This window comes from Aspergillus foveolatus, assembly GCF_047715535.1.
Source record: "Aspergillus foveolatus strain CBS 279.81 unplaced genomic scaffold BDW70scaffold_24, whole genome shotgun sequence".
Classification (NCBI taxonomy): domain Eukaryota; kingdom Fungi; phylum Ascomycota; class Eurotiomycetes; order Eurotiales; family Aspergillaceae; genus Aspergillus; species Aspergillus foveolatus.
The window spans coordinates 338,884-366,116 of NW_027396088.1; the positions used below are offsets into that span (position 1 = coordinate 338,884).

Sequence of the window (27,233 nt, forward strand, 5' to 3'; positions counted from 1 at the left end):
CAGACTATATATGGATGCGCCATATTATACGATTTCATGCTGAGGAAATGAAGATGGGCAGATAGAGATAGAGCATCAGGATCGAATGATATTGCAGACGGATATCTCTTATCGGCCGTCAGATGCAGGATCAGGATGGGGCGGCTCAGTTCCAGGATCGGTAGGGTGTATAGGTACGGGGAATACGTGCGGGGGATACATGTTCATCAGGAAACGCAACTATAGCCGTTAACGATAAGATTATTCATTAATTGACAAATATAACGTATCAAAGGGATGCTCCTACCGGTATAGAACCCTTGTAAAGAGATCTATATAATCAGCTATAAATCAAGTAAAGCCCCTGTCAATGTCCACTACATCACTATCAGCCCTATATAATACTCTGGATTATACAATGCTCCCAACCCTCCTCCTCCTCCTTGCCCTCCTCAAGGCCTCCTCAACGAAACTGCTCTTCACGGCTCTTGCCATATCAGTTGCCACAATGCACGAAATGATCTCTATCCTTCATGACGGACACGACGAAAGTGATCCTCGGAAACCCCTCGATATCAGATGCACACATTCACGCCTCGCCGACCGGAATCTAGCCTGATTCGGCCAATAGATTGAGAGCTGATAAGAGTGCCATCAGACTGATAAGCGTGCATGAATGATGACATATTTGGTTTTTGGAGTAACTTTAGTCCTCGGGTTGTTCTACCGCAGACTACTGCACTGCGTTGGCGTGGGTCCACTCTGGGAACTCCAAGGGCTTGTGGTCTTACTGCCCTAATCGGAAGGTCTTGGGATGTACCAACGTATGAAAAGTGGATGACGGCTTGGAATTATGAAGAAATGTATGTACGACGAATGAGTAACCTCGGCGTAGTGAAGACTATTTACTTTCACGCTCTCTTTCAGCTCCTCCCTCTTCGTCTCACCTCACCTTCGCGTATAGCAAGATGTACTCTTCCCTCTCCACCACCGCACCAAGGCCAGAGTATGATAGCCCAACGCCAACAGAATACACCTCTCTCCTGCCCAAGCCGACAGACGACCGGTTTCCCGGTTCTCTTTCCTCCAGAGACGCCGAGGTAACCGACCATGACAGCAGGAAAGCGATCCTTGCCGAGTTCCTGCTCCTCCTAAAATCCTCAGTCCCCGTCATCCTCGCCTACACTCTCCAGAACTCGTTGCAGACAGTCTCCGTCCTAATCGTTGGGCGCATCTCTCCGGAGCATCTGGCCACCAGCGCATTCAGTCTAATGTTCGCCATGATCACGGCGTGGATGATCGCCCTGGGAGGGACGACAGCGCTGGATACACTGGCCAGCTCGTCCTTCACTGGGTCCGACAAACGGAATCTGGGGATCCTGCTGCAGAGGGGTTTCTTCGTTCTGGGATTGTTCTACCTTCCCGTGGCGGTTCTCTGGATCTTCTCTGAGAAGATGTTTCTGCTTCTGGGACAGGATGCGGATCTCTCAAACGATAGCGCACAGTTCTTGACTGCCCTGATTCCCGGGGGGCTGGGATATGTCTATTTCGAGCTGATGAAGAAGTTTCTTCAGGCGCAGGGTAATTCCAGCCCCTTATCGAAGTTCTCGAAGACTTGCTGACCAGTATCAGGCATAATGCGGCCTGGCACCTACGTCCTCCTACTCACGTCCCCGCTCAACGCCGCCCTTACGTACACCTTCTGCTACAAGCTCGGCCTCGACCTCCTGGGGGCCCCGCTCGCCCTTGGGATCTCATACTGGCTTTCCTTTGCGCTGCTCGTACTGTACGCGATCTTCGTCCGCGGCTCTGAATGCTGGGGCGGCTGGAGCAGAGAAGCACTCACCAACCTGGGCACCTTCTCCCGCCTGGCGATCCTAGGCGTCGTCCACGTCGGTACGGAATGGTGGGCCTTTGAGATCGTCGCGCTCGCCGCCGGAAGATTGGGAACTATCCCGCTCGCTGCACAGAGCGTCATCATGACCGCGGACCAGGTCCTCAACACGATTCCCTTCGGCGTCGGCGTCGCGACGTCGGCTAGGGTTGGCAATCTGCTCGGCGCCAGAGACGCAAAGGGCGCGAGAAGGGCGGCAAACGTTGCCGCCTGGCTGAGCATGATCCTCGGCCTGGTTGTCCTGGTGGTCCTCATGGGTACGAAAGATCATTTTGCAAAGATCTTCAACTCCGATCCCCGCGTCGTATCCCTTACATCTGCCGTCCTCCCCTTTGTGGCGCTGTTCCAAATCGCCGACGGTCTGAACGGATCCTGCGGTGGAAGTCTACGAGGTATGGGACGGCAGCATGTTGGGGCCGCTGTCAACATCGTCAGCTACTACTGCGGCGCGCTGCCGCTGGGCGTGTATTTGGCGTTTCATGGGTGGGGATTGAAGGGGCTCTGGATTGGCCAGTGTGTGGCGCTCTATCTGGTGGGGGCGTTGGAGTGGGTGATTGTTGCAGCGAGCGACTTTGACATGGAAGTGAGGAATGCATTCAAGAGGATGGATAAGGCTGCTTATTCAGAGGAAGAGGAAGAAAGGTTGTAGTCTAGTGGTGCCACGACAGTTTACCCTGTACTGATAAGTTGAACTGCAGTTGAGTGCACCGTTTTAGACAGGAAGGCCTGCAATGGCATGAATTGGCCGGTATCGGGACCCTCTAAGCATGCCATACATTATTTTTAGCATTTTTTTTTTCTATCTTTCCGAGGACTAGACTGCGGGGATAGCAGGCTAGCAAGACCATGATGAAATCGTCAATATAAGATCGATAAACGAGATTCAATGACATGGGAAACCCCACGGTCTAGATCCAGGACCTCTGGGGATACTGATAAGGAGCAAGGACAAGACAAGACAATTCGATCGTGTCATTTTTGACTTTATAAAGCTTGATAAGGAAGCAGATCGCTATTAGTCTGGCCAAGAACTGGGGGGAGACAATACAGTTAGCCTCGGCACCCCACCGAGGGTCTCCCCTGAACTTCCTTTTTGGGACGGATATACTTCTATTCAACGAAGCTGCCTTCCAAACGTCATCCTTTACTCCGCGGATGGAGAGTGCTTATCAGTTCGGGGATTTGGACCAGATGTTTACCTTCTCGCCCCATTGCTCTTATTCGGAAGGCCGGGAGAAGAGAACCGCGGGCTGCCGTCAGTGGATCTATCAGTGCCAGGATTATCAGTGCAGGATAAGAAAACAGGATGAAGAGAGTCTTACCATGCGGAGAAGGGTCCATTCAGCCCGTGTACCTCAGGATATTGTCTCGATTAAGAAGGTCGGGAGAGAGTACTGTCTGCGGTTGTGCCGTACTGTGGGTATGCATCCGTGAGGGTTGATGATGTGATGAGACCAATCGTCTATCCCAAGTCCATGTATTGTTAGAAGTGATAGGATGCCCGATCTCGGCTTTGGCATGGGGGGCCCAATGTATGGGTGCATACATAAGTAGCTATCCCCTCATTTCAAGCTATCCCATAGCCCATCTCACCCTCATCCTTAGGAAGCACTCAACATGCTCGTCCCCGTGAGCCTGCTCGCACTCTCCCTCTCATCGGCGGCCGCTGCCCACAGCAGCCACCAGACTCCCCTGACGGGCCCCTTGCAAAAGCTCTGGTACAACACTCTGCCCGGTGACGGCGGCACCCAGGTACGTGCACTCTCATCAGCATATCCTCTCTCTACCCCTCGTCCAACATCTGACAGACATGATTCTAGGCCGACTCTGTCTTCTCTGGCATCTCGACCTTCGGCCGCCTCCCCTACTTTCCTTGTCTCGCGAGCGAAGAAGAGAGATTCGATATTGCGTTCATCGGTGCGCCCTTTGACACCGGCACATCGTACAGACCTGGTGCGAGATTTGGGCCCAGTGGGATCCGACAGGGAAGCAGGCGGTTGAATCTTTAGTGCGTCTCCCTTGCTCCTTGAATTAACTCTTCTGTTCAGGATCTCCAGATCTCCCAGGTTCAAGGAAGGTGGAACAATGCGGAGCTAACGTTGTCTGTGCAGCGGCGGCTACAATGTCCCCCTTCAAGCAAACCCGTTTAGCAATGACCTAAAGGTCCTAGATTGTGGTGATATCCCCGTCACTTCGTACGTCCCCATCAAGTCCGATGTCAATGCCGGAAGATGTATGTGCTGATTGACGCAGGTACGATAATGCCTGGGCGATCCAGCAGATTGAGGAAGGGCACAACAGCCTCCTCATGCGCAAGCCATACACCTCCGCCAACGAGTACGGTCTCTCGCGCGCAGGCAAGACACTCCCTCGTATCATAACGTTGGGAGGAGACCACACCATCACGCTGCCTCTGCTGCGCAGTATCAACAAGGCTTACGGCCCTGTGACTGTCATCCATTTCGACTCGCATCTGTATGACTCCCTCCCCAAGCAGCAGCCCATCCCCTCTTCAGACTAGAAGAAGAGTTCTGATTCATTGCAGCGACACCTGGAAACCTAAAGTATTCGGTGGTTCCCCCAGCGAAGTCGCCTCCATAAACCACGGGACATACTTCTACCACGCCGCAATGGAAGGCCTCCTTCGAAACGACACAAACATCCACGCCGGAATCCGCACAACGCTGTCCGGACCTTCCGACTACGAAAATGACGGATATGTCGGATTCGAGATCGTGGAGGCACGTGAAATCGACACTATCGGGACCGAGGGTATCATCAAAAAAATCCGCGACCGCGTTGGGAACGACCCCTCCACCCCGATTTACCTGTCCATCGACATCGACACCATTGATCCCGCATTTGCGCCTGCAACAGGAACGCCCGAGACCGGGGGATGGAGTACCAGGGAGCTGAGGACGTTGATACGAGGTCTTGATGGGTTGAATCTCATTGGGGCGGATATTGTGGAAGTTGCGCCAGCGTATGATACCAATGCGGAGCTGACAACTATGGCTGCTGCAGATGTGCTGTATGAGGTGTTGACAATCATGGTCAAGAAGGGGCCGTTGACGGTTGATGAGCGGAGTGACTTGTAAATGGTGATGAGATGTCTTTCTATGGCGGTGGATACGTCGAACTGCAATACCTTAAGGTGACGGTACATGGATAGTAATAATGCTCTGACGAAATCGAATACAAATGAATACTATCTGAGCAAAGCATCATCAAATCTTACCATTTCTTTCAGCCGTTTCCCTCTGTTCGAGACGAGCACTGAATTTCGGCTAAATAGACCTGCTTGGTAGACACTACCATGCTGTATAATTAATTAACCAAGTTACTCCAGAACGGCCTTATTTGCCATGGCTTCGATTTCCATATATATATCTCAATGACTAGTTAAGTCTACACATTAAATCAGCGTCTTAAGTAACTGGACAGCTTATATACCATCCGTAGCCCTGAGAGGAATACCTAGCGAGATAGTAGACAGGGTGGAGGCGTTTGTTAGCGTCTGAGTTGATTCTGGTCGGCATGCCTTCTAACCAGCAGGCTGTGGACATCCAACGGCAGTACCGCCGGTCGTCATCATTCAACGGAGAAGAGTTGAGTTGAAAAATATATCAAAAATGTATATGTGCGCCAACAGGACTAGTCTATATACACTTAAGAATGGAATCAAAACCAAGCCAATCCGGGATATCGTCCTCCAACGCCAAACTCCCGCCTCAGATGTATGTACGCGTATAAGCCGACTGAACTGGCAGGGTGACAGACGCCCGTGAGAAATACTCGTGGGCGAGGCTGCGCTTGCAGGCTGACTAGCGATCAGAATTGCCCACTTAACGAGCTAGATCCTGGGCAGATAAAAGATAGCTATACAGGAAGCCTCTGAAATGGACTGAGGAGTCCTGTCGATCACAACTTTCCATGGAGCTTCAAGCGGTAGATGCAAGTCTCGTTGGCACCCCAGTTGGAATTCACCCGGAAAACGACCTTGTCGACGCGAAGATCGGGCGAATCAATGTATGCATTCACGGGGAAGCGCTGGATATTATTCGCGTCGTTGATGTCGTACGTCCACTTGGCAATACGAAAGAAATCCGGACCCAGCTGCTTATCATCAGAAAACTTATCATCCGACTCCCCATGCCAGGCAAGCCTGAGAGCCTCTATCACAGACGGACGCACCAACGTCTGGTCAGACGGCAGAGGATCTTGTCCGGCGATGTTCTTCGGATATCCCCGGAAGAACGCAAACCAAGTATTTTTGTATGGACGGCCGTTTCCGACATATCGGTATCTTGCCCACAGCTCCATCTCCTGGGGAGCCACTTGGGGCCGGATCGTCGCCTCCTTTGGCAGATGCTCGACCACGATATCCTCCGGGACAATGCGCTGGCCCAGCAGGACCGCGAGCTGAGTTACTCCTTTCTTCGGGGCACTGCACCAGCAATCTCCAAAATCGCTCCACGGGGCCATGGCGGCAAGCGGCGGTTGCGGGCGCATATGCTTGTCGCCGGACAGCCAGAAATAGAGTCTTTGAGTCCACGTGACTTTACGCGACGCTGAAGGGCTCGTCAAAAACGGATCTACGATCACGCCATTGCCCCTGGTGAGAAAGTTTGTCTTAATGATTTCCTGGCGGTGTTTGCTCGGGTATTGTAATATGGTTGTTGGCGCAGGGATATTGCTGACTTCTGCCCGGACAGATCTCATGTCCCTTGATAGCGAAGAGACTTGCGCGCCCAGGTTTACTACCTGGCTGGAGAGCGCATTTAGATCACTGTTGTTGAAGCGGATAGGTTTTGCGTCAAAAGATGAAGCACTGCCTAGCAAGGAATAAATGCCAAAAGTCACCAACGCCGCAATAAGGGCTCGAAGAAGCCATGGAACCCAGCCGTCTTTGGGTTTCTCCCATTGTGGAGTTGAGCCATCGGAGTGTGGACTTATTGAGGTCCTTGGATCGTGATCCGAGATGACAGTCTTAGCTGGAGCGGAAAAGGAATCCACTGACGGGGAGGGTCTATAGGACTCGTCTTCCTCAAGGATAGTGCTGTGCTTGAGGTCGAGCCCGGAGACTCGCCGAGGTGGGGCAGTGATATTTGAATGTGTCCGCTTGAGGTCATCGTCGTGAACATCCCTCTCGACATTGTAGGAGATAACCGACATGTTGTCCAAGCCCAGTCCCTGCAGATCTGCGTCGGCAGGAACCTCCGCTTGATTCGGCGTTTCGTCCATGTAAGAAGGGTAGAGTTGCTTCTCAGCGACCTCCCTAACACTCGATCCTGAAGAGAAGGAATGTCGAGTGGGAGTCGAAGGTGTCGCCGACGAAGCTTCGTGCAGCGAGGTGAGCAGCTGCACTTGATCAGGCGTAGGCTGCCGTCGAGTCCTCCGCGGCGAGCTTTCAGCCGACTTGCGCGCGCTTGTGTCCAAAGCCGGCGTATTGTGGGGTGAGTCGCTATTTTCGCGCTCTTTGGCGGTTTGGACGGCTTCTTCGATCGAGTCAGCCATTTCCGCCAAATTCATCTGAGGCCTCGCGGCCAGCATGTGCGGGAGAATTGGGGTCTGAGACGAGCCGTATGCAAACGACGTCTTCGTCGGGATGTTGGGTAAGTTCGAACCTCGAAGACCTGGACTCATCCTCGCAGACCGGCGCGAGGCAGGAACAGGAGAAGCCGAATTTGCAGCCCGCGTGCGCTTGGTGGCAGCTTTCTTGGGCGGCATGGCTTCTTGTCAAGTAATTAAAATATCTTCTACAGTCAGCGCATTCCAGTCACAGGAGAACAATTACATACAGTTAAAATGATCATCAACTGCTATCGAAGCAGGTAAATAAGGTGTCGAGGTTAGGTTGGTAGTATAGTGTGAACTCTAAACAAGGGAAGAAATAAGATCGCGCAAAGGGATTCGAGTTGAGGGTAGGGGTAATCGTATAATTATGCCCAAGTAACACCGCGGCTCGAGTTGAAGCAATGGTGTCGATGAAAGAGGCGCACTCCGGTTCAGACAAGGCAGCCGCCACCACCCCGATTGCTTTGTCTGGGCCAATTGGGCGAACAAAAGCGCCTCGAAGAAAGAAAACCAGAGCGTCACTGAGGCGTCGTCGAATCCCGCGTCTGTTGTTGGAGGTTACCAGCCTTCGGGCCGTCTCTTAATTGGCGATGAAGTTCATGAACACGCGCGGGATCTGACGCGCTAGATCATGTAGGCATACAAATATCAGTTTTGTTATAATGCAAATAGAGGCAATGCCGTTTCGCACAGAGACTAAGACACGTTTGGATCGAGTGTAAGTGTTGAATGTATGTTTTTAGTTGATGTGTGTAGAGAGAAGAAACACAGGTGGATTGGATGGGAACACGTACACCCAAAGCGGAAAAGCGTGGCTGACGTTCTGGAGTGGTTGTCTTCAAGGTCAATTCTGGTGCAAAACGTTCAGAATATTTACAATATCCATGAATAGTACTATAGTAAGATCTCGTTCTATTTTTACTTGGACAGGTTCCGCAGAAATTTCCTTTATTTTAACCGTAACTGCGACCTTTGTCGGTTTCAAGCTCTCAGATGTCCGACCAGACAGCCATCCCATTCCCTCTATCGACTCCAAGAATAGATGTAATATACAGATGCAAGTAAACAATGCCGTGCGTATAGTAGTAACATGTACGTGATGGTATCTGTACGTGAGTTTGTCCTGCGCGATTAACAAGTCCAGGCCGCAACAATGCCGTCCCTGCGGCCTTCAATAAGGAATCCGTCCTTGAGTCGGACACGCTCAACGATCGCAGGGCCAGGTCCTGTTTCGTCGGCTCCGACCCCAGCACCACAGTCCCAGTGGTGGCCATCTGCTTTGTCGTACACTTTGACGACGTTCTCTCCAGCTGCGGCAACAATCCGCTTCGTGTCGAACATCATGCTGGTGACTGGTTTATCATAGCCATACGCGTCGTAGATCGAGCCCATTCGAAGATCCCATATCTGAGTACGTCAGCAGAGTTGCAAGTTGAAATGGGAAAAAGACTTACCCTGATACTACGGTCAAGACTTCCAGTTACCAAGTGCACATCATCAAATTGAAGACATGACACAGGACCAGTATGTCCCACGAGGCTTCGATGGACTTGCCCGCTACGCAGATCCCACAATCGGACCATGCCATCTGCGGTACCGCAAGCGAGGGCCGCATCAAAGCACTGCACGGCTCCGACAAAGTCCGCAGAAGCATCCGGTAGACGTCCAGACGGACGCCACTGCGATTCGTTTCCAAGTGAAGACGCTTGCGCAGCTGCCCAAAGGACATCCAGAGTCTGTACGCAGCGGCCTTTTACCAAGTCCCAGTGTCGCAGCGTCTTGTCGGCAGAACCTGACACTAGTGTATTTCCTTTAAAGTGCAGCGCTGTGACCTCTCCGACATGTGCGTCTAGAGAGTATACATGGCAGTCCTCCAAGGTGGTCGAATAAGCAACCGACACGGCATCGTCGTCTTCGTCTTTATTAACGCGGTTGTCTCTATGCGTAGTGCGAGCACGACTCAGATCCCAGAGCTTGACTGTCGCATCCATAGAGCCAGTCGCAACAACATTGTCCTCGATTTGGAGGCACCGGACTGAGGCGTTGTGCCCCTCCAAGAATCCGGTACAGCGGCCGATATTTAGGTCCCAAACTCGAACAGTGTCGTCTAACGCCGCTGTGATCATGGTTCCGAACGGATAGTCAAGATCGATAGCCGTAACGACGTCGGTGTGCGCCTGGAACTCCTTGATTTCTGAGCCAGGGGCGAAATGCTCGTGCAGAACCGGCATAGAGCGTTTCCCTGTAACCGTTAGCTGTTGCTCTCAATACGGCAAAGCAGTCATACGTATTGACCGGTGTTTCAAGCTTCGCGGTGAAGGCAGTTTCTGGTATATTGATTCCGACATGAACGACGCATCCATTGCCGGATCTTCCGAAGCAGGCTCCTCGTGGGTTTCAGAGCCCGCTGTGGTGGCAGCAGCAGCGGCTGCGGCAGCCTGTGCGGCCTGCGCAGCTTCTTCTTCCGCCATGTCTTCTAGTTTATTATCGATCTCGTTGACTGTACTCATCAGCGAGATTCTTCGACTCTCAAGTAGTACCCACCTTCATGCTCTAGCTCCGCCTCCTCCATCTCCAAGCCAGCCAACCGATCCAGAACTATCTGACGCATGCGATGAAAGTTTGCAATCTTATTATCGATGTCAAGAATCTCCGAGCTGCACATGTTTTTCCGAACGCCCATCAACTCCATTCGCCGGCTGAGCAGATCCCGCTCTTTCTTCAGTTCGGTTAAGGTGGACGGAAGGTCAGCCTGCTCGCCATCTTTATCTTTCAAGAGCTTCTTCCCCTTGGATCTCCCCCGGCGGTGTGCTTTTCTGTATTCATGGTCATTCTGCGTAGCTTGGAACCCTTCAAAAAGGGAGTAGCTGCTGGTGTCGTCAGGGATGTTCAAGAGGAGTTCGTCGGGGAGGGATGAGATGGCGCGGGACTGGATCTCGGAGGTCGATAGCTTCGAGCGGACAAGGTCAGTCGGCGTTGTTTGTGCGAGGGCGAACACTTTGCGCTGTGTACTGGGGCGTCGGAGCTCGCGGTGGATATCTACCATAGCGTTCTGGTAGTGAGTGCTCGTACTCGGGTCGCCAGAAGGCCCCATCAAGTGCCCAGCAGTTGATGTGACTTTTCTCCCAAAGGCCTCGATATGTCGAGACTATTCAGGTCTATAGTTAGCTCTGAAATGGACAAAAACGTCAGTGGCGAGCGGGGATATACAGTGATGCCGGTCCCCAAGAGCCCGTCACGCTCGACAATATCTGATAGACCCGAAGGAGAATCATCGCGGCGGTGCTTGTCCATGACCCTACCAGAGGAGTTGTCTAGAACCAAGGCCTCATGTGGTTGGGACGGCGTTGGCGAATACAGGAAGTTCGGCAGTTGGGTCGCTTGAGAGGAAGTTCTAGTGCACGCGACGTTTACCGCGGCGCCGGATCCCTACATTTGATTTTGCCGTTTCATACCGCACAGGCCCCGGTCATGCATTAAGGTATTGTGTCATTGGTCTTGATTCTAGGTATTAAACCAGAAACATTATGAAAATCCTTGAGCATTAAACCAGAGGATCCTACGTCGTGATCTTTTTGCAGCGCTGGCAATGTCGACTGTTCACAACTCGGAGACCCCTCAAGCTTGCTTAAGCGACTCTCACACACAGGAACAATCGCGAGCATTGTGCAGAGTGTTACGGTCGGCATTATATTCTCATGGAAATTAGGTTGGTAACCATAGGCTCTGTAAATAAATCGTCCCTGAGTATGCTTGCTGCAACGATCTTCAGCCGCCTTCAGGAGGTTGCATAACGCTTGCATTAGGAGTCGTGAGCCCAATTTCGCAGAGCAGGTCTAAGGACCTTGAGCCATGACCTGAAGCACCAAAGATCATGGCCCTTGGATCACTGCCTGCCATTAACAAGGGTCTAGCGACTTGTTCTCTTGGTACGCAAGTATTGTGGAGGCAGCGACACATTTGCATATGGGCATTCTTGTCGCATCGAGATTCTCGAATTCTCCAAGCCCCAAAGCCCAATTTCAGCTGCATTAGTTCATCCAGCAAGTTCGAAAACAGTGGCATAATGAATCTCAGTTTATATAGGCAGGAATCGTGGGCAACCTGTCTGCCAGTCAGCCTAAAACTGGCGTCTATACGCTCCCCTGTAGCTTGTCAGCGAATGTCGATCGTCTACAGTGTACTCTTCATGCTGGGGAAGATTCATATATAGCTTGGAATGCGGAACCGCCGGTGGCAGAGAGCAGCACATTATCAAATTCTGAAGTTCTCACCCTAAGTTGTCAGCATAAGATGCGTTGGCCGTACCCAGTGTCGGTGAGGCGTATGAAGCGAGTGCGGAAGCTACCGTAAGCTCAGGTGATACAACCTGGAATAAATAATGTACCGACCTCAAGCATGTAGATTCCTTCGAGATAAGCAGCCAAGCGCCGGCGTAATGAGGTAAACAGCAGGAGGGCGGGGGATGCCTGCGACTGCGTCATCGTCATCATCAACTAGTCAACAGACTAAGAATGTCAGGCTTCAAACCAGGCGCCCAGTTGGTTATTTTTGCTTCTTCCTATTGGCCTCCATGATATGAATTGGACTGCTTTTCCTGGTTGGCAAAACACAGAAAGACGGTGTTCCTGAATTCGGTCAAACTCCGCCCCGCAGTTCAGTTCCCTACGTCGAATTTCTCCCCATCTGCGTTCCCCTCTACTGTCCAACAACCTGTGTCTTACCCTCTATATTGTCATCAAGGAACAGAACCAACTCGCCACAATGGACACAGCAATCGACCTTTCCGACGCATCCAAGGCCCTGGATCTCGCCAACATCCGCTTCCAGCTCATGTAAGTTGGAGCTAGCGATATCGGAGTCGCATTTTATACCCCGCAAACAACCCCTGCTCAAGCAAAGTCCTATATCAAGGATAGAACACTAAGCTAACCGGAGAGTGAAACAGCCGTCTAGAGGACACAATCACTTTCCACCTAATCGAGCGGGTGCAGTTCCCCCTCAACAAAACAATCTATATCCCCGGCGGCGTTAAAATTCCCAATGAACAAATCAGCTTGATGGACTACCTGCTTCGCGAAACCGAACGGCTGCAATCGCGCGTCCGCCGTTACCAGTCCCCTGACGAGTACCCGTTCTTCCCATCTGCGCTGGAGAAGCCCATCCTGCAACCGCTCGACTACCCTAAGATCCTCCACGACAACGACGTCAATGTCAACGAGACCATCAAAGCGCGGTACGTACAAGATATCCTACCGGCGATTTGTCCGCAATTCGGCGGGCGCGAGGACCGTGGCGAGACGCAGGAGAATTACGGATCAGCGGCGACGTGTGACGTGAGCTGTTTGCAGGCGCTATCACGGCGAATTCACTTCGGAAAGTTTGTGGCCGAGTCGAAGTTCCAGAAGGAGACGGAGAAGTTTGTTGCACTAATTAAGGCGGGGGATCGCAAGGGCATTGATGAGGCGATTACGGATGCGAAAGTTGAGCAAAAGGTGCTGGAGCGGTTGGCGCTCAAGGCGAAGACTTACGGGACGGATCCTGGCTTTCCTGAGCAATCGGGGCCGAAGATTGATGTTCAGGCTGTGCAGGACATGTACAAGGTACCTTCCCTCTTTCCTTGCCCTGTCGTTCATGATCTAAACAAGAACAGGAATACGTTATCCCCTTGACCAAGGTCGTCGAAGTAGAGTACCTGATGCAACGCCTTAAGGGCACTCAATGGGAGTAGCCGTGCTGGACTAGTTCGCCATGCCGTAACGACAATAGACCCTAAAACAAAAATAGAAACTTTTATTATGTTCTATCATGACCACATTAATCTATAAATCATCATGTCATACCTACCTACTGCTGCGGACTCAAATACTCCGCCATCTCTTTAACCGCCCCCTCGAACCTTCCCGCCTCAATCAGAATCAAACTCCCCCCTGTCCGAATCCCCAGTTCCTGGAACGCCCTCTTCGAATCACTATGCCCCTCGTCATGCTTATGCTCATATTCATAGCCGCCCTTACAGAGCGCATGGCGTTCCAGCACCTCATCCTCCGGGTGGAAAAAGAACCGCTCGCCCTTCTCCTGCCCAGCCTTCTTCTTCTTCTTCTGTGGCCTTGACTCCTCTGCATCCAACTTAGACTCGACTTCCTCGTATGTTTTCGAAACAATCAGGTAGTGCGAGAAATTGTATGGCTCTTTCTCTTCAATCGCCCAAGCGATTTCCTCCTGCAACATCGTGTACATGGGAGGGACGACTTCGGAGGGCATGTTTATGAGCCGTTCTGTTAAAATGAGCCCGATTGGTGGGATGGGCGTCTGGGAGAGGAGTTGGGCGAGGGGGGAGAGGGAAGGCGTGCCGCTGGCTTTGCGCTTAATGTACGTTGTTAAGGACTTGATTGGGGGTTTATCCTGAGCAGACAACCGGTTAGTTAGGCTGCCTATAATCACCGCTTCAAGTAGGTCAGACGTACAGCATGTTCCTGCAGGTTCAACACAGTCAAAAACGCATACGGATCTGAGTCCTTCCCATCCGTCTTGACGGTGGACCCCAGCAATGGCTGGGCGAGAATCATATCCGTTAGCCCGGAAAGATCGAGGTCCTGCGCATCAACATCGAAGAGCTGCCGAATGAGGTGCTTGATTCCGTGAAAGTCAATCTCCTGAGGGTCGAACCATTCGAAGTCGACATTAACCATGTCGATGTCTTCGTCGGAGGAGTCGCCGGCGGCAGGGTCAGTGCCGCCCATGGAGACGTCACCATCTTTGATTTGCTTGCGTTTGCCCATTGTCTGTTTGTAAGGGTGATCAGATGTTGCGCAGTGGTGAGTGTGTTGTTAGAGATTAAGTTAAGCTGCCAGGTGAGGGGATAAGATAAAAATTGTTGCTCCGCGGAGACGGACTCTGATTGGTGAACAGGCACTTTTGTACTTGCGCTTCGACCATCTCGATACCATCCATTCATCGTTTTGTCAAATAGACATTTGGAGATTATTTACTTTAAAGATCAAATTCCATTTCATGAAGCCCAAGCGGCCTGTGCTGAGCCTTTCTTTTTCAGAAAAACATTGCTTCTTGTTCCAATGACTTCCTAGACACCTAGTAAATAAAATCCACAAAAAGCCCGCAAGATCCTTTACTTTTCCTCTACTCAAAGTTCGCTAGCCATACATAAACACACTGAGTACAACACCTGAAAAGCCCGATGTATCCGTACTTCCATGCCGAAGGGTACAGTGTACAAAATCCAAGCCGGGCAAGAGACAAGGCGGGAAAAAAAAGGATTCCATAGATCGAGGACAGAAAGCAACTCGACACTGGAACGCCTACATATTCGTACTCATCCGATGCACGATTGGCACTGCGCTCGGCGGCAGACTGCCCATCTCAGTAACAACCATATCCACATATTCAGCGGGCGTAGCATCGTACAACAGATTCAGCAGCTGGAGGTTTGGCGTATCACGCCAGTCCGCAAGTGGAGATCTGTTCGTTTTCGGCACAGTCGATTCAGATGGGCTAGAGTTTGATGGCACGGACTTGCCTCCCTTCTTCGGCTCGGGTTGTGCAGCGGCAGCGGGATCAGGCAGGTCCGTTATTTGGTGAGGTGGGTGCGTTGGGACAAGCTCGTCTGCGTCCGCGATTTCGTTGACGACAATGCTGTCGAGTGCAACGCGGTCTGTGAACTTGACAGTTTCGCAGCATACGATGACGGGGATTTCGACGCCGCCGGCACGCTCCTTGGCCGACATGGCGACCAGCGCCGTGCCGACGCGCGAGTACAGTCGTCCGTTACTGGTCATGGCGTGGGCGCCGAGGAAGACCTTTGTTGCCTCCTTGACGGCGTGGCTGAGACCGCTGATGAGGGAGTATTGCACTTCGAGGCCGGCGTTGGCCAGTGTCCTTGCGAGATTCTTGCCCTCAAAGAGCGGACGGGAGTCGATGATCGAAACGCGGAATTTCTTGCCCTGTTTAAACGCGGCGAGGAGCGTCTGTTTCACAATTGAACTACCGGCAAATGTCACGACAACGTCGCCATCCTTGATCTTCTGTGCCGCACTGCCGGCAATGACTTGATCCGCCACGGTAATCTTCTCGCGTATAAAACTGTCAATGAACTCGCAAAGTGTTGTCTTTGCTTGTGCTTCTGGGACTGAGGGATCTATGGACGAGATGGCCAGTTTGAGGGCTCGAATGGCATTTCCCTGGCTGATGGAGAGAGGACGGCATGTGGAAAGGTATGTGATCTGGTGAGAAAGATGTGTGGTTAAATGACGAGCAAGCGACGTGCCCTTCGGTGTTGTGTACGCTTCGATTACCTGAAAAAGTCAGCAAGCTCCAGCAGAACTGGGAGGGGAAGGAAGCATACCCTCTTAAAAGCCAACAGCGTCGCAACGCATCTGGCACTGCTCCCGCAAACTACGTAGTCTCTCATCTGCAATCCCAGCGCCAACACGGCAGGATGAACCTCCTTCCCAGCCCCGGCAACCGTATTTCGCCTTTGCTGTCCATAAAGATGACCAAATACAGCGACGTTCTTGTTCTCCTTCTTCCTCTTGACCTCTTCAGCCTGAGGAACAGCCTGCGCAGACCCCCGTCTAGGAATAGACTTTTGTCCTTTGACTGCTGACCCCGCAGCCGGAGCTCCAGCATCGCCGCCCTTCTTGCCGGCCGGGGTATTCTGTCCGCCAGATGCACCTCCTTGCTCGCGTTCAGCCTTTTCTCTGGCGCGACGGGCGGCTTTTTCCGCTTTGGCCTTCTTCTTCAACTCTGCGGGGGTGAGCTTCTCGTCGCCTTGTCCATCGGTGGATGCAGGTGCGGCAGTTTTGTCTTTAGGGGGTTGCTTGGCGGGCTTTGCGGGCTTGGGGGCCTTTTGTTGGCCTTGCGGTTGGGATGGTTGCTCCATCGCGGCTGACGGTTGTGAAGCGGGCGCAGGGATAGGGGAGGCGGAGTGAGAGGATGCGTTGTTTAGTGTAGGGTCGGCAGGAGTCGTCATGTTGAAAGAACTGTGTCGAACGCGATGGCGGCAATCAGGAGGGGCATTGGAGACTTTTTTCGGGCGGTTGTGGGGATGAGGAAGCGTGGGCTGGATTGACTCACTCGCCGAAAAGGGCGATGATGCCATAAGCGCAACCAACGCAGAGCAGCCCTATCAACAAGCTATCTACGGGAGTAATGTAAACCGTAGGTTTTTGGGCGCTTATACATTTACAAATAGATGATGCAAATAATTCATTGATTATTCCAAATCGTGTGCTCATCCGACATTCCATCGTCTCATCGTCGCATAACAGAAAAGATCAAGAATTTACACGAACAAAGGGTTGCAAAACAAAAGCAAAAATACCACCCAACGCCTTGCAGGATATCATCGCTCGAATCTACGTTAATTGATCAGTTCCCCAAGATGTCTCCAAGAGCCCGCCGTCGTTTGCGGCCCTCGTGTTTTCGGCTTGCACCAAAGCGTTCGTGGTCTGTGGCCAACTTTCTCTTGAAGACGTCGAGATCGCCCAAAAGATTCTCCATTGTTGCCTGCATTTCCTGGGCTTCTAGCTCACTTGTGTCGAGTGGGAGGTTCTCGTCTTCCCAAATTAGATCCGGCTCTGTGTCTGCCTCCGAAGTAGGAGAGCCCGGCTGCTCCTCATCGATCGGCTGCTCCTCGTCTGGAATATCAACGTCGCTGAGAGCCTTCTCGATTGTCACTGGAGGGATAGGATTCTTTAAACTATCCAAAGCCAGCTTTAGGTGATTGCGTAGCGCTTCGTTCTCGGTCTGCAGCTGCCTGATCTTGCATTCACTAACCATCTTGTTCTCCTCCATGAGCCGCTGAAGCTTCTCCACTTGCTGCTGATACTCTTCAAGCCGTTCATTCTGGACCTCGGTCTCTCGGCGATTCTGCGCAGCTTGGCTGACGCTGAGCTGGAGCGTGCGGATAGTCTCCGCCATTTCTTCAATCTGTCGGTCACGCTCGGCAGCGGACAGGTGATCTTGATTAACTCTCGCACGCGTGCGGATGTGCTTCGCCTGGTCTGCGTATCGTAACGTGGAGAGTGTTTCTTCATAATCTGTGGGCGAGATACAGGCAATCATAGCCGTTTTTGAGTTACCCCCAAGGCTGTCTTTCAACAACCATGTGAGGATTGAGTCACGGTAAGGAACAACTTCCTTTCCCTTCCGTTTACCCGTCCGTCCTGCTTTGGGGTCGGCCAAAGCCGCAATGACTCTTCCCAAAGTGGTAAGAGATTTGTTGATATTGGATCCCTCGCGCAGTCGCTGACCCGTAGCTTCGGTGGATTTGGCTCTTTCAGAACCAGCGAGATCGACAAGGCGAATGCGCGCTGTGCGCTCTGTTGTCTCATCTGTAGAAAGATCATGATGGATCTGCTTCAGTGTGATCGTGAAAACGGCATGTGACCGCGAGGATGTATCGTTCATCTTAGTGCTGGCAACCGTACGCGATACATCGCCTTTGCGCATGTACTTCATGATCTCTGCATAGTTCCGGACTGTGACTTCGGTAAGGTCTTTCACATATGGCCCCTCAGTAGGTGATTCTCGAATCCGAAGATAATGAGGCGGGTCAGTTCGGGGAACCAGCAAGTCGCGCACATGCTCGTTGTAGACTTCAAAATAGGAGACGCGAACGTTATAGCTGACATCCGGAGACTCAGCGTGTTCAATCCGTTGGAATAAATCCTCGCATGTCCGCGGGATCAAGCCGGGCTGCTCAGGAGTCCCCATCATAGTATAACTCTTACCAGAACCTGTCTGACCGTATGCGAAGATACACGTGTGGTAGCCTTCAAAATTGTGGTCTAGAAACTCCTCTCCCAGACAGTTATAGATATCCTCCTGGTGGGCATAATGTTCGTCCGCCTCGTTGTGTGACCAGAATGAATTATCGAATACGAATTCCTTATCGTCCAGCACTTTCCCGCGGGCCTGCGATTTCGGTTTCCCTTCGTCATAGTGGGAGCTCGGTGCTTTTAGCCTCGTCGTTTGTGTATCCGGATCCATTGAAATCAAACATGGTGCCTTGCGCTCGAGCTCTGAACCATATATCATATTAGCTTCCCATGTCCATCAAACCGGCAGCACGTACCTCTCGGCAGAAACTTCCGCACTCTTACAACGACACGGACATTTCCTCCAGGACCGAGGCCCGGGACACCATCAGAAGGTCTGGTGACAACGCCTTGTCGTGACCGTAGGGATGGACTAGAAGCAGTCGACCGCATACCGGCAGAAGAAGCAGCAGACGATTGTATAGACGGACTCGTGATTCCCGTCGCCGAAGATAACCCCGACAGCGAAGCCGAAGACTGCGAACCAGATCCGATGCCAGGGCCGAGGTGGTGATAGAAGCGAGGGTCCAGCGCCATCTCTTCACTGTGATCTGACAATGTCTGTTCAAGTTGAGCGACGATTTCTCGTTGGCGACGGATGAAGTGATGGTACATACAGAAGGTCGGTGTACCACTAAGGGCGGAAACACGAAAGATGTGGAGGCAGGTGCAAGGGTCGCTGTCGCTGCCGCTCGTTGCGGTGAAAGTATAGACGTGGACTTAAGGTCAGGTCGTCTTCAATTGCAAGTTTAATTGTTCAGTGCTTGACGCTGTACTGACTGTGGAATGATAAAGACGGATGGAAAATGCAGACAGCATGCGATGTGAAGTAAAAGAGCGAAACATGCAGCCGAAGCAAGGAAGGGCAACGCGATGAGATACGGCAAAAGGTACCGCAAGATAACAATTGACAGCGAATGAATCAATCGTCCTCAGGATAACACCGCGAAGCTTCTCATCTTTGTCTCAGTCTGCCGGGCAGGAGAATAATATTGAAAGGAACAACAACACCGACTTGTAGCGTCACAAACGGCTGGTTCCAACCCAGCTTCGTTTGGGTTTTGCCGAATCGAGCATGGCGTGGAGCCCCAGGCAAGATTCAGGCCTATCCCGGTCCCGCGCAGTGCGGTCGGTTGCCATAGCAATGACCACTATTACCATGTACAACCAAGTTCTACAATTCAAGGGCCTGAGAATTCAACTTGCGGCGTACTCGTAACCGCATTGATTATATATTTACTTGATTAAAGATTCCTTAAGTTACATGTCAAATGAGCGCCGACATGGTCAAACTCGTTCCATCGGTTAGTGCGGTAGCGATAGCGACATGGGACTCCAATCCTAAGAATGAAGGAACAAAAAGCACCAACCTGTCATACCGAGGCACAGTTTGTAATCACCTCACAGTTCGACCTATGTCGCTCTAAGCGAAATGCTCATCAAGCGAAGCGGCAACATCATCGGCCTCTTGACCGCCGTGTTGGCCCTTATTTAGTCGACGGCCGTCAATCCAGGAATAATCGTCCGAGACAATGTTGCCGTTTTGATCGAGCCCAGTCTCAAGCATTTCCTCGACACTCCAGCCAGAGGTCGGATCTTTTTGCGACTTCGAGCTGGCGCCGGTTTGCGAACGGTTTCCAGCCTGTTGGGTCTGGTTTCCGGCGCTCATGAAGTTGGTTTTTGTTGACGACATCGTGCTGATCATATTAGCATGCAGGTTGAGTTGCCATGTCTAAGGGAGACGTGCAGTTTGGGTTGAGTTCCAGTAGTGATGGTTCTTGATAGATAATTGTTGTCAGATTATTCTTCAAAGCTTCTGGTGAGACAGTTCCCGATATAAGAGCCAGCAGGTGGCGTCCATGATGAGTGATGACGCGAACACTCAGCACTCCGAGCTGAGAGTGCGAGATTCCTCCATACGGAAGTGTCAGCTGTTCGCTTGATCCCAGCTGAGAAACTGCTTTGATTGCTCGACGAAGGGAGATGAAGTCATAAGCCGTGATCCGGAGCTCTGGCTGGGCCGCGGTCTACGATGATATCGTCGCTGCGTCGATCGAGCATCATTAACTTTCTTCTTTTTTGCGGGGTTGCCATGTCGGTACATCCAGGGATCAGAAGGAATCTTGCCATTGGTAAAATGTGGCGAGTGACAGGTGTCGCCACCTTTAACCAAAGCATTAGTATGATTACCTATAGTAAGAGCTCTGTCTAGTCTATAACCCCAACCCACCCAAGCAGAGTGTCTAATAATTTATATAGTCTTAAACCACAGCCTGGCCACTTCCATTCCATTCCCACCCATTAGCAATTAGTGTATCCAGATTACTTCGCATCCTCCCCGAACCAGGCCATCCAAATAAACGCGATGATCACTTTCAATCCCCCACTAACCCACAATGCACTCTCCATCCCCCCCTTACTCTTACTCAACCAACCTCCCACAATAGCACCCAGCAACAAAAACACCACCGCCCCAATGCGTCTATTCCGCTTCACATTCCCCCTGACATCCTTGACAAGCTTCGGATCACTCGCAACATCAAAGTAAACACTCGTCAGCACCACCGTCGGGATTTCATTGAAGCCCAGGCCCCTAGCAGCAGTCATAGACCCCGCGGACTGGAATGCAAGGAGCGCAATAGGGATGAGTTCAAGGAACAGACGACCGCCTGTGAGTCCTTCGGATTCCTCAGGCGTGTGCGGGATCAAGTCTGCTTCTAGGAGCGCGACAGCGATAAAGACGAGGATAGCTTGGAAGAGGAAAGAAGAGAAAAGGGTAATCCTCTTCTTGGGGCCGACATGTCGCCCGTAGATGGAGAAGAGAGCTGCACCGATGAAGAACGCTACTATGGAGACGAGCGATTTCAGCCAGCCCCAGGGTTTGTTGGAGGGTTGGTTTGAGGCGCCGAGGCCGAGGAAGATTGTATTCCCTGGTGCTATTAACACGTTTCCTCTCAAGGTAAAGATCCAATTAAAGGGTGTAGAAATACCAGTTTGCATCGCCAAAAAGCAAGACCAGGCATTGTACGCTGCGCTGTCACATAAACCAGTGATAAAGCAGAGCACGAGACACAAGAGATCCGCCCAGTGGTTCGAGACCGATTGGGTCCAGTGCCATTTGCGGGCCTTGGCGACATTATTGGTATCGGCTTCTATGTCCGGTGCCATTTCTTCCACCTTGATGTATTGCTGGGATGCTAGATGGGTGTCGATTGATGGTGAGGAGGTTCAAAGCCCAGGTTTTGGTGTAGTTGGAGGAAGAGTTTTGCGCTGGCTCGGAATGTCTCCGATACCGCGCCTTTGTAGATGGGATCGGCGTCGGCCGTAGGGCTGAATCGGGCTCTATATCATGTGGGAACTTGAAAGTAATGCAGGTGCCTGGCAGGAGAGTAGACTGCTAATATGGTAAATTATTGCGCCATTTTAGCTTTGGATGGCTCTATTTCCTCCTATTATACGTCAAAACTCATTCTCGAATGGCGGTAGGCGATCGGCTTCCTAGTAGTTAGTTCTGAAAGGAGGTCCAGATTTTAAACGCAGCTTACAAGCCATAAAAAGTGCACATTGTATAGAGATTATTCTAAAAATGAAGCCTGAGATTGGGTTGAGAGGGAACGTCGTCTTGTTGATGATCTATCTGTGTGGCTCCTTATCTTTTTTGATGGATACTGCAACAACCTATTTCATTCTCTAATTTTTTAAGCCGATCCTCTGTCGCTGCCCCGGTTGCATCTAAATACAACACCAAAATTATTCACTTCACCAGATTCACATCGTCCAGGTAGTTTTTAGGAACCATGATCGTTTCAAGAGCGCGTATATAGTTCTCTAAGTTCACTCGCTTATACAGACCACCACCCTATCTGTTCTTCTTCTGCCTTGACGAGCAGAGAGGATCAGATTTCGAGCATAAACCTCCCATGTTTGTTGATAGAGCTCTAAATTCTAAAACAGGATACGTAATGGCCATCCGTAAAGCACACGATCTTCACTTAATCGACATGCATGATGCCAGTATAGCACTATAGTACACGGTCTGGGTCTCTATTCAGTTCAACTCCTCACCCGGACTAACTACCCACAATATCCTTCCTATAGCTACTGCCAAAGCTTTTCGGTATTGCAGTTCATCCAAGCTCATATTCTCTGGACAAAAGGAGGTTCTCGAGGTTCGTTGGTGTTGAAAGACATACTAGGATAGGCTCTGTTTATTGTCGCTTCTATTCGATACAGGCTGAAGAAACAGAAAACTGGGTATATACTAGCTGAAGTAATAACCATCCACTGCGCAGCGGCGCCAACCTACTTTGGAAGAGTATCATTACATTGTGACTGATCCAGGCAGGCTAGCAATCATTTCAGGGCCCGGCTTCAGAGCTACATTTTGTTACTTTTCGATTCTGAAAATACAGATAGTGTAAATAGCTAGGGGTATGATTCATTTCCTGCGTCATGCACCGTCGATCCTGCCCTGTCCCCATATTATACGACATTATATAATATCAAAATATATCTACTCATGCCTAAATGTACGGCGTACGCAACCCTCCTGCGAAGACGCAGAGTATGAGAATGGACATCATGGACATACTAGGCAGTAAACTACTCAGCATCGCCATCCCAGTACCAGTCCTGTACTCAAGGTCCAAGTATCCCAGTGACAGAGATTACCAGTAATACAAAACCATTTCATTACCAACGAACATTCTTACTTCAATCCAAGCCAGCCCCAGCCAGTCCCAACCGGTCCGGGCCAACCAGCCCAAAGGAACACAGACTCCCATGAGATCACTGCAGTGTGCATAATCCCCATTCAGCCAGCGGGGGCGAAAAATTCCCCGAGCCACCAGTAAAATCATTATCCGAAGGCACCGTCCGAGGTACCCCTCCTTCTAGAAGCACGTGTACAGTAGAGGACACGCATCTGCATTCCTCCCGCTGTCTGTACGAGGGTTAACGGCGCCGTCAGCAATAACATCCTGTCATAACAAGCAGACGCGAAGAATCCGCGATGCATTTTTGGGGCGCAACGCCATAAGATCAAGACTCATACTACTCTGTCCTACACTGTGTGTGTAGTGAAAAAGCACTGCGGGACCGGTGTCTGCAGCTGGGCGAAGGCCCGAGACTCCGATCCATCTATGCATGCATCGGGTGGGCGCTGGCAGTGCCGAAGGAGGGGTAATCAATCACTGCATACTGCCCAGGCCAGAGGTTTGCGCTATTTCTGGCATAGGTGTCCGGGCGTTCAATGTCGCATTTTCTATACGTCGCATTGCAGTAGTGGGGCGGTTTGATTCGCTGATGATGTGATGTGATTGCATTCCAGCAGAGTACCGAGAGAGTCAACATGCATAGCCGCTGCTACTATCACGGTTTTGGTAGGGATCATTCGTGTTCGAGCGTTGGGGTGCGGCTAAGGGATCGGATATTAAGCCGCTGTAATATCTAGGATGACATCAGAAGTACAGAGTGCAGAATACAGTACTCGCAGGGAATTGCAGATGTTGAAAATTCAGGTATGTACGTGTTTACGTCAGGCCAGAGTTAAGGGTAAAGATCAATATTTCCAAGTCTATTAGTAGATGGTAGTAGTGGGTTAAGCATCAAAGAACGAATCAACCACCAAATCCGAGACAAGCAGATCGAGATCGCAGAATGGTATCATAAAGCAGAGATGCAGAGCAAATGACTCGACTCAAGCACTAAACTCCTGTCCATGTCCATGAGCATAGCGTGCACTCCAAAAGAAGCATAACAGAAAAGTAAAACAGAATCCCTTCCTAAATGCTGGATATCGCAAATGCTAATGGAGGGAATCGAACCGAACCGAAACAAAGCTGTATGACAAAGGAAAAAACAAAGGAAAGACTTTCTTGGATCTCTGGTAAAATAATGAATCCGTTCTGTAAATGTTCGGTAAACCAAGCAGATAATCGCTTGCAAATTCAGATCAGAAGCAACGAGCAAACCAAACGCGCTCAAATGCAATCCGAGTAATAAACACTTCCCAAACCGTGGAAGTGGGTAAATCCAACTGGGGTAAAGGGTAAACTGGGCCGAGTACAACCAAGGTACTGTCTGGTTGTGCTATAGTTTCTTAGGCAGTTCGCTTTCGCAGAATGTCATCGCAGTTTGCGTCGAAGCGCATGTTCCACACACGGATGCTGTTCATCAGTTTCTCCGTATTCTCCAACTCACGATCGCGACCAAAGATCGACTCGACAAATTCACAGCCGGCGTTGCGGCCCATCGACACACTCTTGCCGTCTTCCCGCTTAGCGGCCTTCCACATAAATTGCTCGCACGTCTGCAGCAGCTTCTTGAAGCGCTTCCAGAGGCGCTTACCACTTTCCAAAAAGTCCTCCACTGTTTCCTGAGATTCGGCATCCTTTATCCGGTCCACGCACTCCGCTGCGCGCTTGATTTTGCCAGCAAGTTTGATGAGCAATAGCCAGAGCTCACCCGCAACGTCGGCCATTGGGGTTGAGGCGCCATGGTGGAAGACGGTCCAGTCGTAGATCCACTTGCCGAGAGAGTTGGCATCGAACACACTGCCAAGCAGGATAATCGGCGCTTCTGTGGGATCCCAGTTCTTGAGCGAGTAGCCGGGGGGGATCTTTGCGCGTATGGCATCCTCTTCGGTGGCCTTTGGCGGGGGCTTAGACGCAGTCGCAGGCTTGGGCTTGGGCACGTTCCGGGTGGAAGTAGACTGGCGGCGAGCGCGCGATCGTTTGGCGGCATCAGCGTCATCAAAAACAGGAACCTGGAAAGATGAGAAGAAAGGATCAGTGGCTGGCTTTGGCTTCCGTTGGGACGCTGACGGGCGCCGACGGGACTTGTTCGGTTCCTCGCGCGAGGCGTATCTGGGCATATCATCGTATCCATCATCGACCACATCCACAAAGATAGATCGCTTCCGGGATGACTGCGATCGAGGAGCAGCAGCACCGTAGTCGTAGTAGATGCCCGCGGGGGCACCACCGGACATGGTTTTGCGACGAGAGGACGGAATGCCACCAAAGAAGGCACTTACATTTTCCGGGTGTTTGGACGGGATGCCGTATTCGGGCACAGGGCCGTAGAAACCGTGGCTGTATCCAGAGTGCCATGCTCCTGCGTCCTTGCTGGGAGGCGCCGCGTAGCTCGCTTTGCGGCCGTGGCGCTTCGTAGGGCCGCGGGGGGAGCCAAAGGGGTTGGTGAACTGCGTCGCATAGTAGGCGTAGTGAGGAGACGTCGGGGGGGAGTTCATGTAGTCGAACGAGGACCACCCGGTGGGTGGCGGAGAGTAGTGGTACATTATCGCAAGAGCATGAATATCGATCGCGACGAAGATGCAAGAGCAACAGCAAGAACCGACAACTTTTGAAAGCCCAAAATTACCGATTAAAAACTAACAAACCAAACCAAAAGCACAACCCAGTATATTGTACAGGATATCGTCCAGAAAAACCCGATCGACGCCGATCAAAAGGACAACGAAATCGAGAGAGCAACGACGGGGCGTCACCGTGGCACGGATTCGAGGGGAGAGGAGGTTTGAAAGGCTGTAATATAAAAAGCGTGCATTTGAACGACGTCGAATTCCCGAGCGTTGAGTGAAGTCGAGACAAGGATACGAGTCTCCGCTCTGTGTCAAGCAGAGAATCTGGGCGAGGGACCGAGGATCTTCTGGGAGGCGACTCCTGAAGACCAGACGTGCAAAATCCTGGGGTTACGGTAAGAGTAGAACCCAGGAGAAGGTGAGAGTTCCAGGTTGGTTGTGGCGAAGGTGCGTTGAGACAGTTGTAGTTGAGTTGAACCCAGAAAGGGCGATGGTGCAGGAGAGTGGTTGGCGAAGGGGCGAGCCAGGTTTTGTACTGTATGAATGGGGAATTCGCAACTCCCGCTCCCAAGTCACTGTGGGCCTTAGCGGTAAACGGGAGGGTGGGGCGCTGTATTATAAATTTCAAGCCCGCTTAGCGGTTTTACAAAAGTGTCGTCAGCCCAAAAGGTTAAGGACCAGAGGCCTGGGACGGTTATGACATGAACATGCAGAAGCTTGTCGCTTGCGACCAGCTCCTGGTTTTATATACTCTGTACTCCTACGCACTCTCTGAGTCACTGTTGGGCAGCGCCTACTTCACCCTCAAATAGCATTCGAGAAAAGCCGGGGGCGAGGTCGCAAGATATAACCCTCGAACCTCTAACCCTCCGGATTCTGCGTCATTCGTACTGCCACCCCAAAGTCACCTCACTTCAGGAAAACCAGCGTCGGGGACGTTGACTGGCGATCCGTCGACTCAGCAGCTGAACGCGCGCGCTCTGACAATAATGGGCGCCTACAGGTGGGAACGAAGATGTGTATATGGATCTCAACATGAGTCATTCTCCACGGCATCGCCCCGGTGATGGCTGAGCAGTGGCCACTAAGCAGTCACTGGACGGCACTCTGAGTCTGATATAAATAATCCTTTTTGAGTCAGAAGGCTTTTGTGCTCTGAGCTGTGGCTGCCTATTGGTGTGGCAATGTGGCGGAGCCGGGTTTGGTAACCGCTGAGAAGGTAGAGGCAGGATTGCTGCATGTGCATATAGGAGCATGGGCATCAGGTACGGTCGGGGCGAGCGACTGTCTGACATCTGATAGACCGTGGAAGAGACCGGCTACATCCGCTACATTCCATGGGTCAGAATAAGCTCGTCAGGTAACCACTAACCGGTGAACCAGCTCCTGTTGGGCTGCACGATGGGCTTACCGCTGGGCAGCCACCACACCATCAACAAGGTTTTGACACCGCAACTTTATGTACTTTGTAAGGACAACATCCTCCAGAATAGAACACAGCGCGCCAAAAATGAGCGCTCAGTCTATCACCCGACTATTCCAGATCCAGAGCGGCGTCCTCGGTGTGCGAAGAGTTGAAGCCAGTGCGACCCCTGGCATATCACACAAAAGCAACGAGATT

The 27,233-nt window shown here is 51.5% G+C and overlaps 10 protein-coding genes across 10 annotated transcripts; 3 read left to right on the forward strand and 7 right to left on the reverse strand.

The window, feature by feature from the left end:
* Window positions 1–947: 947 nt before the first annotated feature.
* BDW70DRAFT_168243 (MATE family efflux transporter) lies at window positions 948–2,547 on the forward strand (the record flags this gene model as incomplete). The annotated part of the gene is made up of 2 exons (XM_073742407.1): window positions 948–1,560; window positions 1,612–2,547. The coding sequence occupies 2 exons, from the start codon at window positions 948–950 to the stop codon at window positions 2,520–2,522; spliced, it is 1,524 nt and encodes a 507-aa protein (XP_073596015.1). The 3' UTR covers window positions 2,523–2,547.
* Window positions 2,548–3,473: 926 nt separating this feature from the next.
* Window positions 3,474–4,979, forward strand: BDW70DRAFT_168247 (agmatinase). Its single transcript, XM_073742408.1, has 5 exons — window positions 3,474–3,625; window positions 3,694–3,881; window positions 3,985–4,068; window positions 4,127–4,348; window positions 4,419–4,979. Exons 1-5 carry the CDS (start codon window positions 3,491–3,493, stop codon window positions 4,969–4,971), a joined length of 1,182 nt encoding a protein of 393 aa, XP_073596016.1. The 5' UTR covers window positions 3,474–3,490; the 3' UTR covers window positions 4,972–4,979.
* Window positions 4,980–5,550: 571 nt separating this feature from the next.
* On the reverse strand, window positions 5,551–7,603 carry BDW70DRAFT_168249 (uncharacterized protein; the record flags this gene model as incomplete). Its single annotated transcript, XM_073742409.1, has 1 exon — window positions 5,551–7,603. One exon carries the CDS (start codon window positions 7,601–7,603, stop codon window positions 5,795–5,797), a length of 1,809 nt encoding a protein of 602 aa, XP_073596017.1. The 3' UTR covers window positions 5,551–5,794.
* A 794-nt stretch (window positions 7,604–8,397) lies between these two features.
* mdv1 (WD repeat-containing protein) lies at window positions 8,398–10,890 on the reverse strand. The gene is made up of 5 exons (XM_073736866.1): window positions 10,661–10,890; window positions 9,995–10,598; window positions 9,738–9,950; window positions 8,905–9,692; window positions 8,398–8,857 (listed from the first exon to the last, which is right to left on the reverse strand). The coding sequence occupies exons 1-5, from the start codon at window positions 10,742–10,744 to the stop codon at window positions 8,582–8,584; spliced, it is 1,965 nt and encodes a 654-aa protein (XP_073596018.1). The 5' UTR covers window positions 10,745–10,890; the 3' UTR covers window positions 8,398–8,581.
* A 1,235-nt stretch (window positions 10,891–12,125) lies between these two features.
* Window positions 12,126–13,188, forward strand: BDW70DRAFT_136477 (chorismate mutase ARO7). Its single transcript, XM_073736867.1, has 3 exons — window positions 12,126–12,285; window positions 12,399–13,053; window positions 13,104–13,188. Exons 1-3 carry the CDS (start codon window positions 12,215–12,217, stop codon window positions 13,179–13,181), a joined length of 804 nt encoding a protein of 267 aa, XP_073596019.1. The 5' UTR covers window positions 12,126–12,214; the 3' UTR covers window positions 13,182–13,188.
* A 109-nt stretch (window positions 13,189–13,297) lies between these two features.
* Window positions 13,298–14,232, reverse strand: BDW70DRAFT_160077 (protein-transporting protein BCP1; the record flags this gene model as incomplete). Its single annotated transcript, XM_073740784.1, has 2 exons — window positions 13,298–13,855; window positions 13,918–14,232. 2 exons carry the CDS (start codon window positions 14,230–14,232, stop codon window positions 13,298–13,300), a joined length of 873 nt encoding a protein of 290 aa, XP_073596020.1.
* A 284-nt stretch (window positions 14,233–14,516) lies between these two features.
* Window positions 14,517–16,491, reverse strand: BDW70DRAFT_136479 (translation initiation factor eIF2B subunit delta). The gene is made up of 2 exons (XM_073736868.1): window positions 15,813–16,491; window positions 14,517–15,762 (listed from the first exon to the last, which is right to left on the reverse strand). Exons 1-2 carry the CDS (start codon window positions 16,437–16,439, stop codon window positions 14,770–14,772), a joined length of 1,620 nt encoding a protein of 539 aa, XP_073596021.1. The 5' UTR covers window positions 16,440–16,491; the 3' UTR covers window positions 14,517–14,769.
* Window positions 16,492–16,705: 214 nt separating this feature from the next.
* Window positions 16,706–19,286, reverse strand: BDW70DRAFT_53111 (kinesin-3 family protein uncB). Its single transcript, XM_073744216.1, has 3 exons — window positions 18,906–19,286; window positions 18,546–18,849; window positions 16,706–18,492 (listed from the first exon to the last, which is right to left on the reverse strand). The coding sequence occupies exons 2-3, from the start codon at window positions 18,823–18,825 to the stop codon at window positions 16,838–16,840; spliced, it is 1,935 nt and encodes a 644-aa protein (XP_073596022.1). The 5' UTR covers window positions 18,826–18,849; window positions 18,906–19,286; the 3' UTR covers window positions 16,706–16,837.
* A 1,266-nt stretch (window positions 19,287–20,552) lies between these two features.
* On the reverse strand, window positions 20,553–21,548 carry BDW70DRAFT_136483 (YoaK family protein). The gene is made up of 2 exons (XM_073736869.1): window positions 21,282–21,548; window positions 20,553–21,221 (listed from the first exon to the last, which is right to left on the reverse strand). The coding sequence occupies exons 1-2, from the start codon at window positions 21,454–21,456 to the stop codon at window positions 20,611–20,613; spliced, it is 786 nt and encodes a 261-aa protein (XP_073596023.1). The 5' UTR covers window positions 21,457–21,548; the 3' UTR covers window positions 20,553–20,610.
* Window positions 21,549–23,834: 2,286 nt separating this feature from the next.
* Window positions 23,835–26,304, reverse strand: BDW70DRAFT_53143 (uncharacterized protein). The gene has a single exon (XM_073744217.1). It carries the CDS (start codon window positions 25,586–25,588, stop codon window positions 24,389–24,391), a length of 1,200 nt encoding a protein of 399 aa, XP_073596024.1. The 5' UTR covers window positions 25,589–26,304; the 3' UTR covers window positions 23,835–24,388.
* Between the last annotated feature and the right edge of the window lie 929 nt (window positions 26,305–27,233).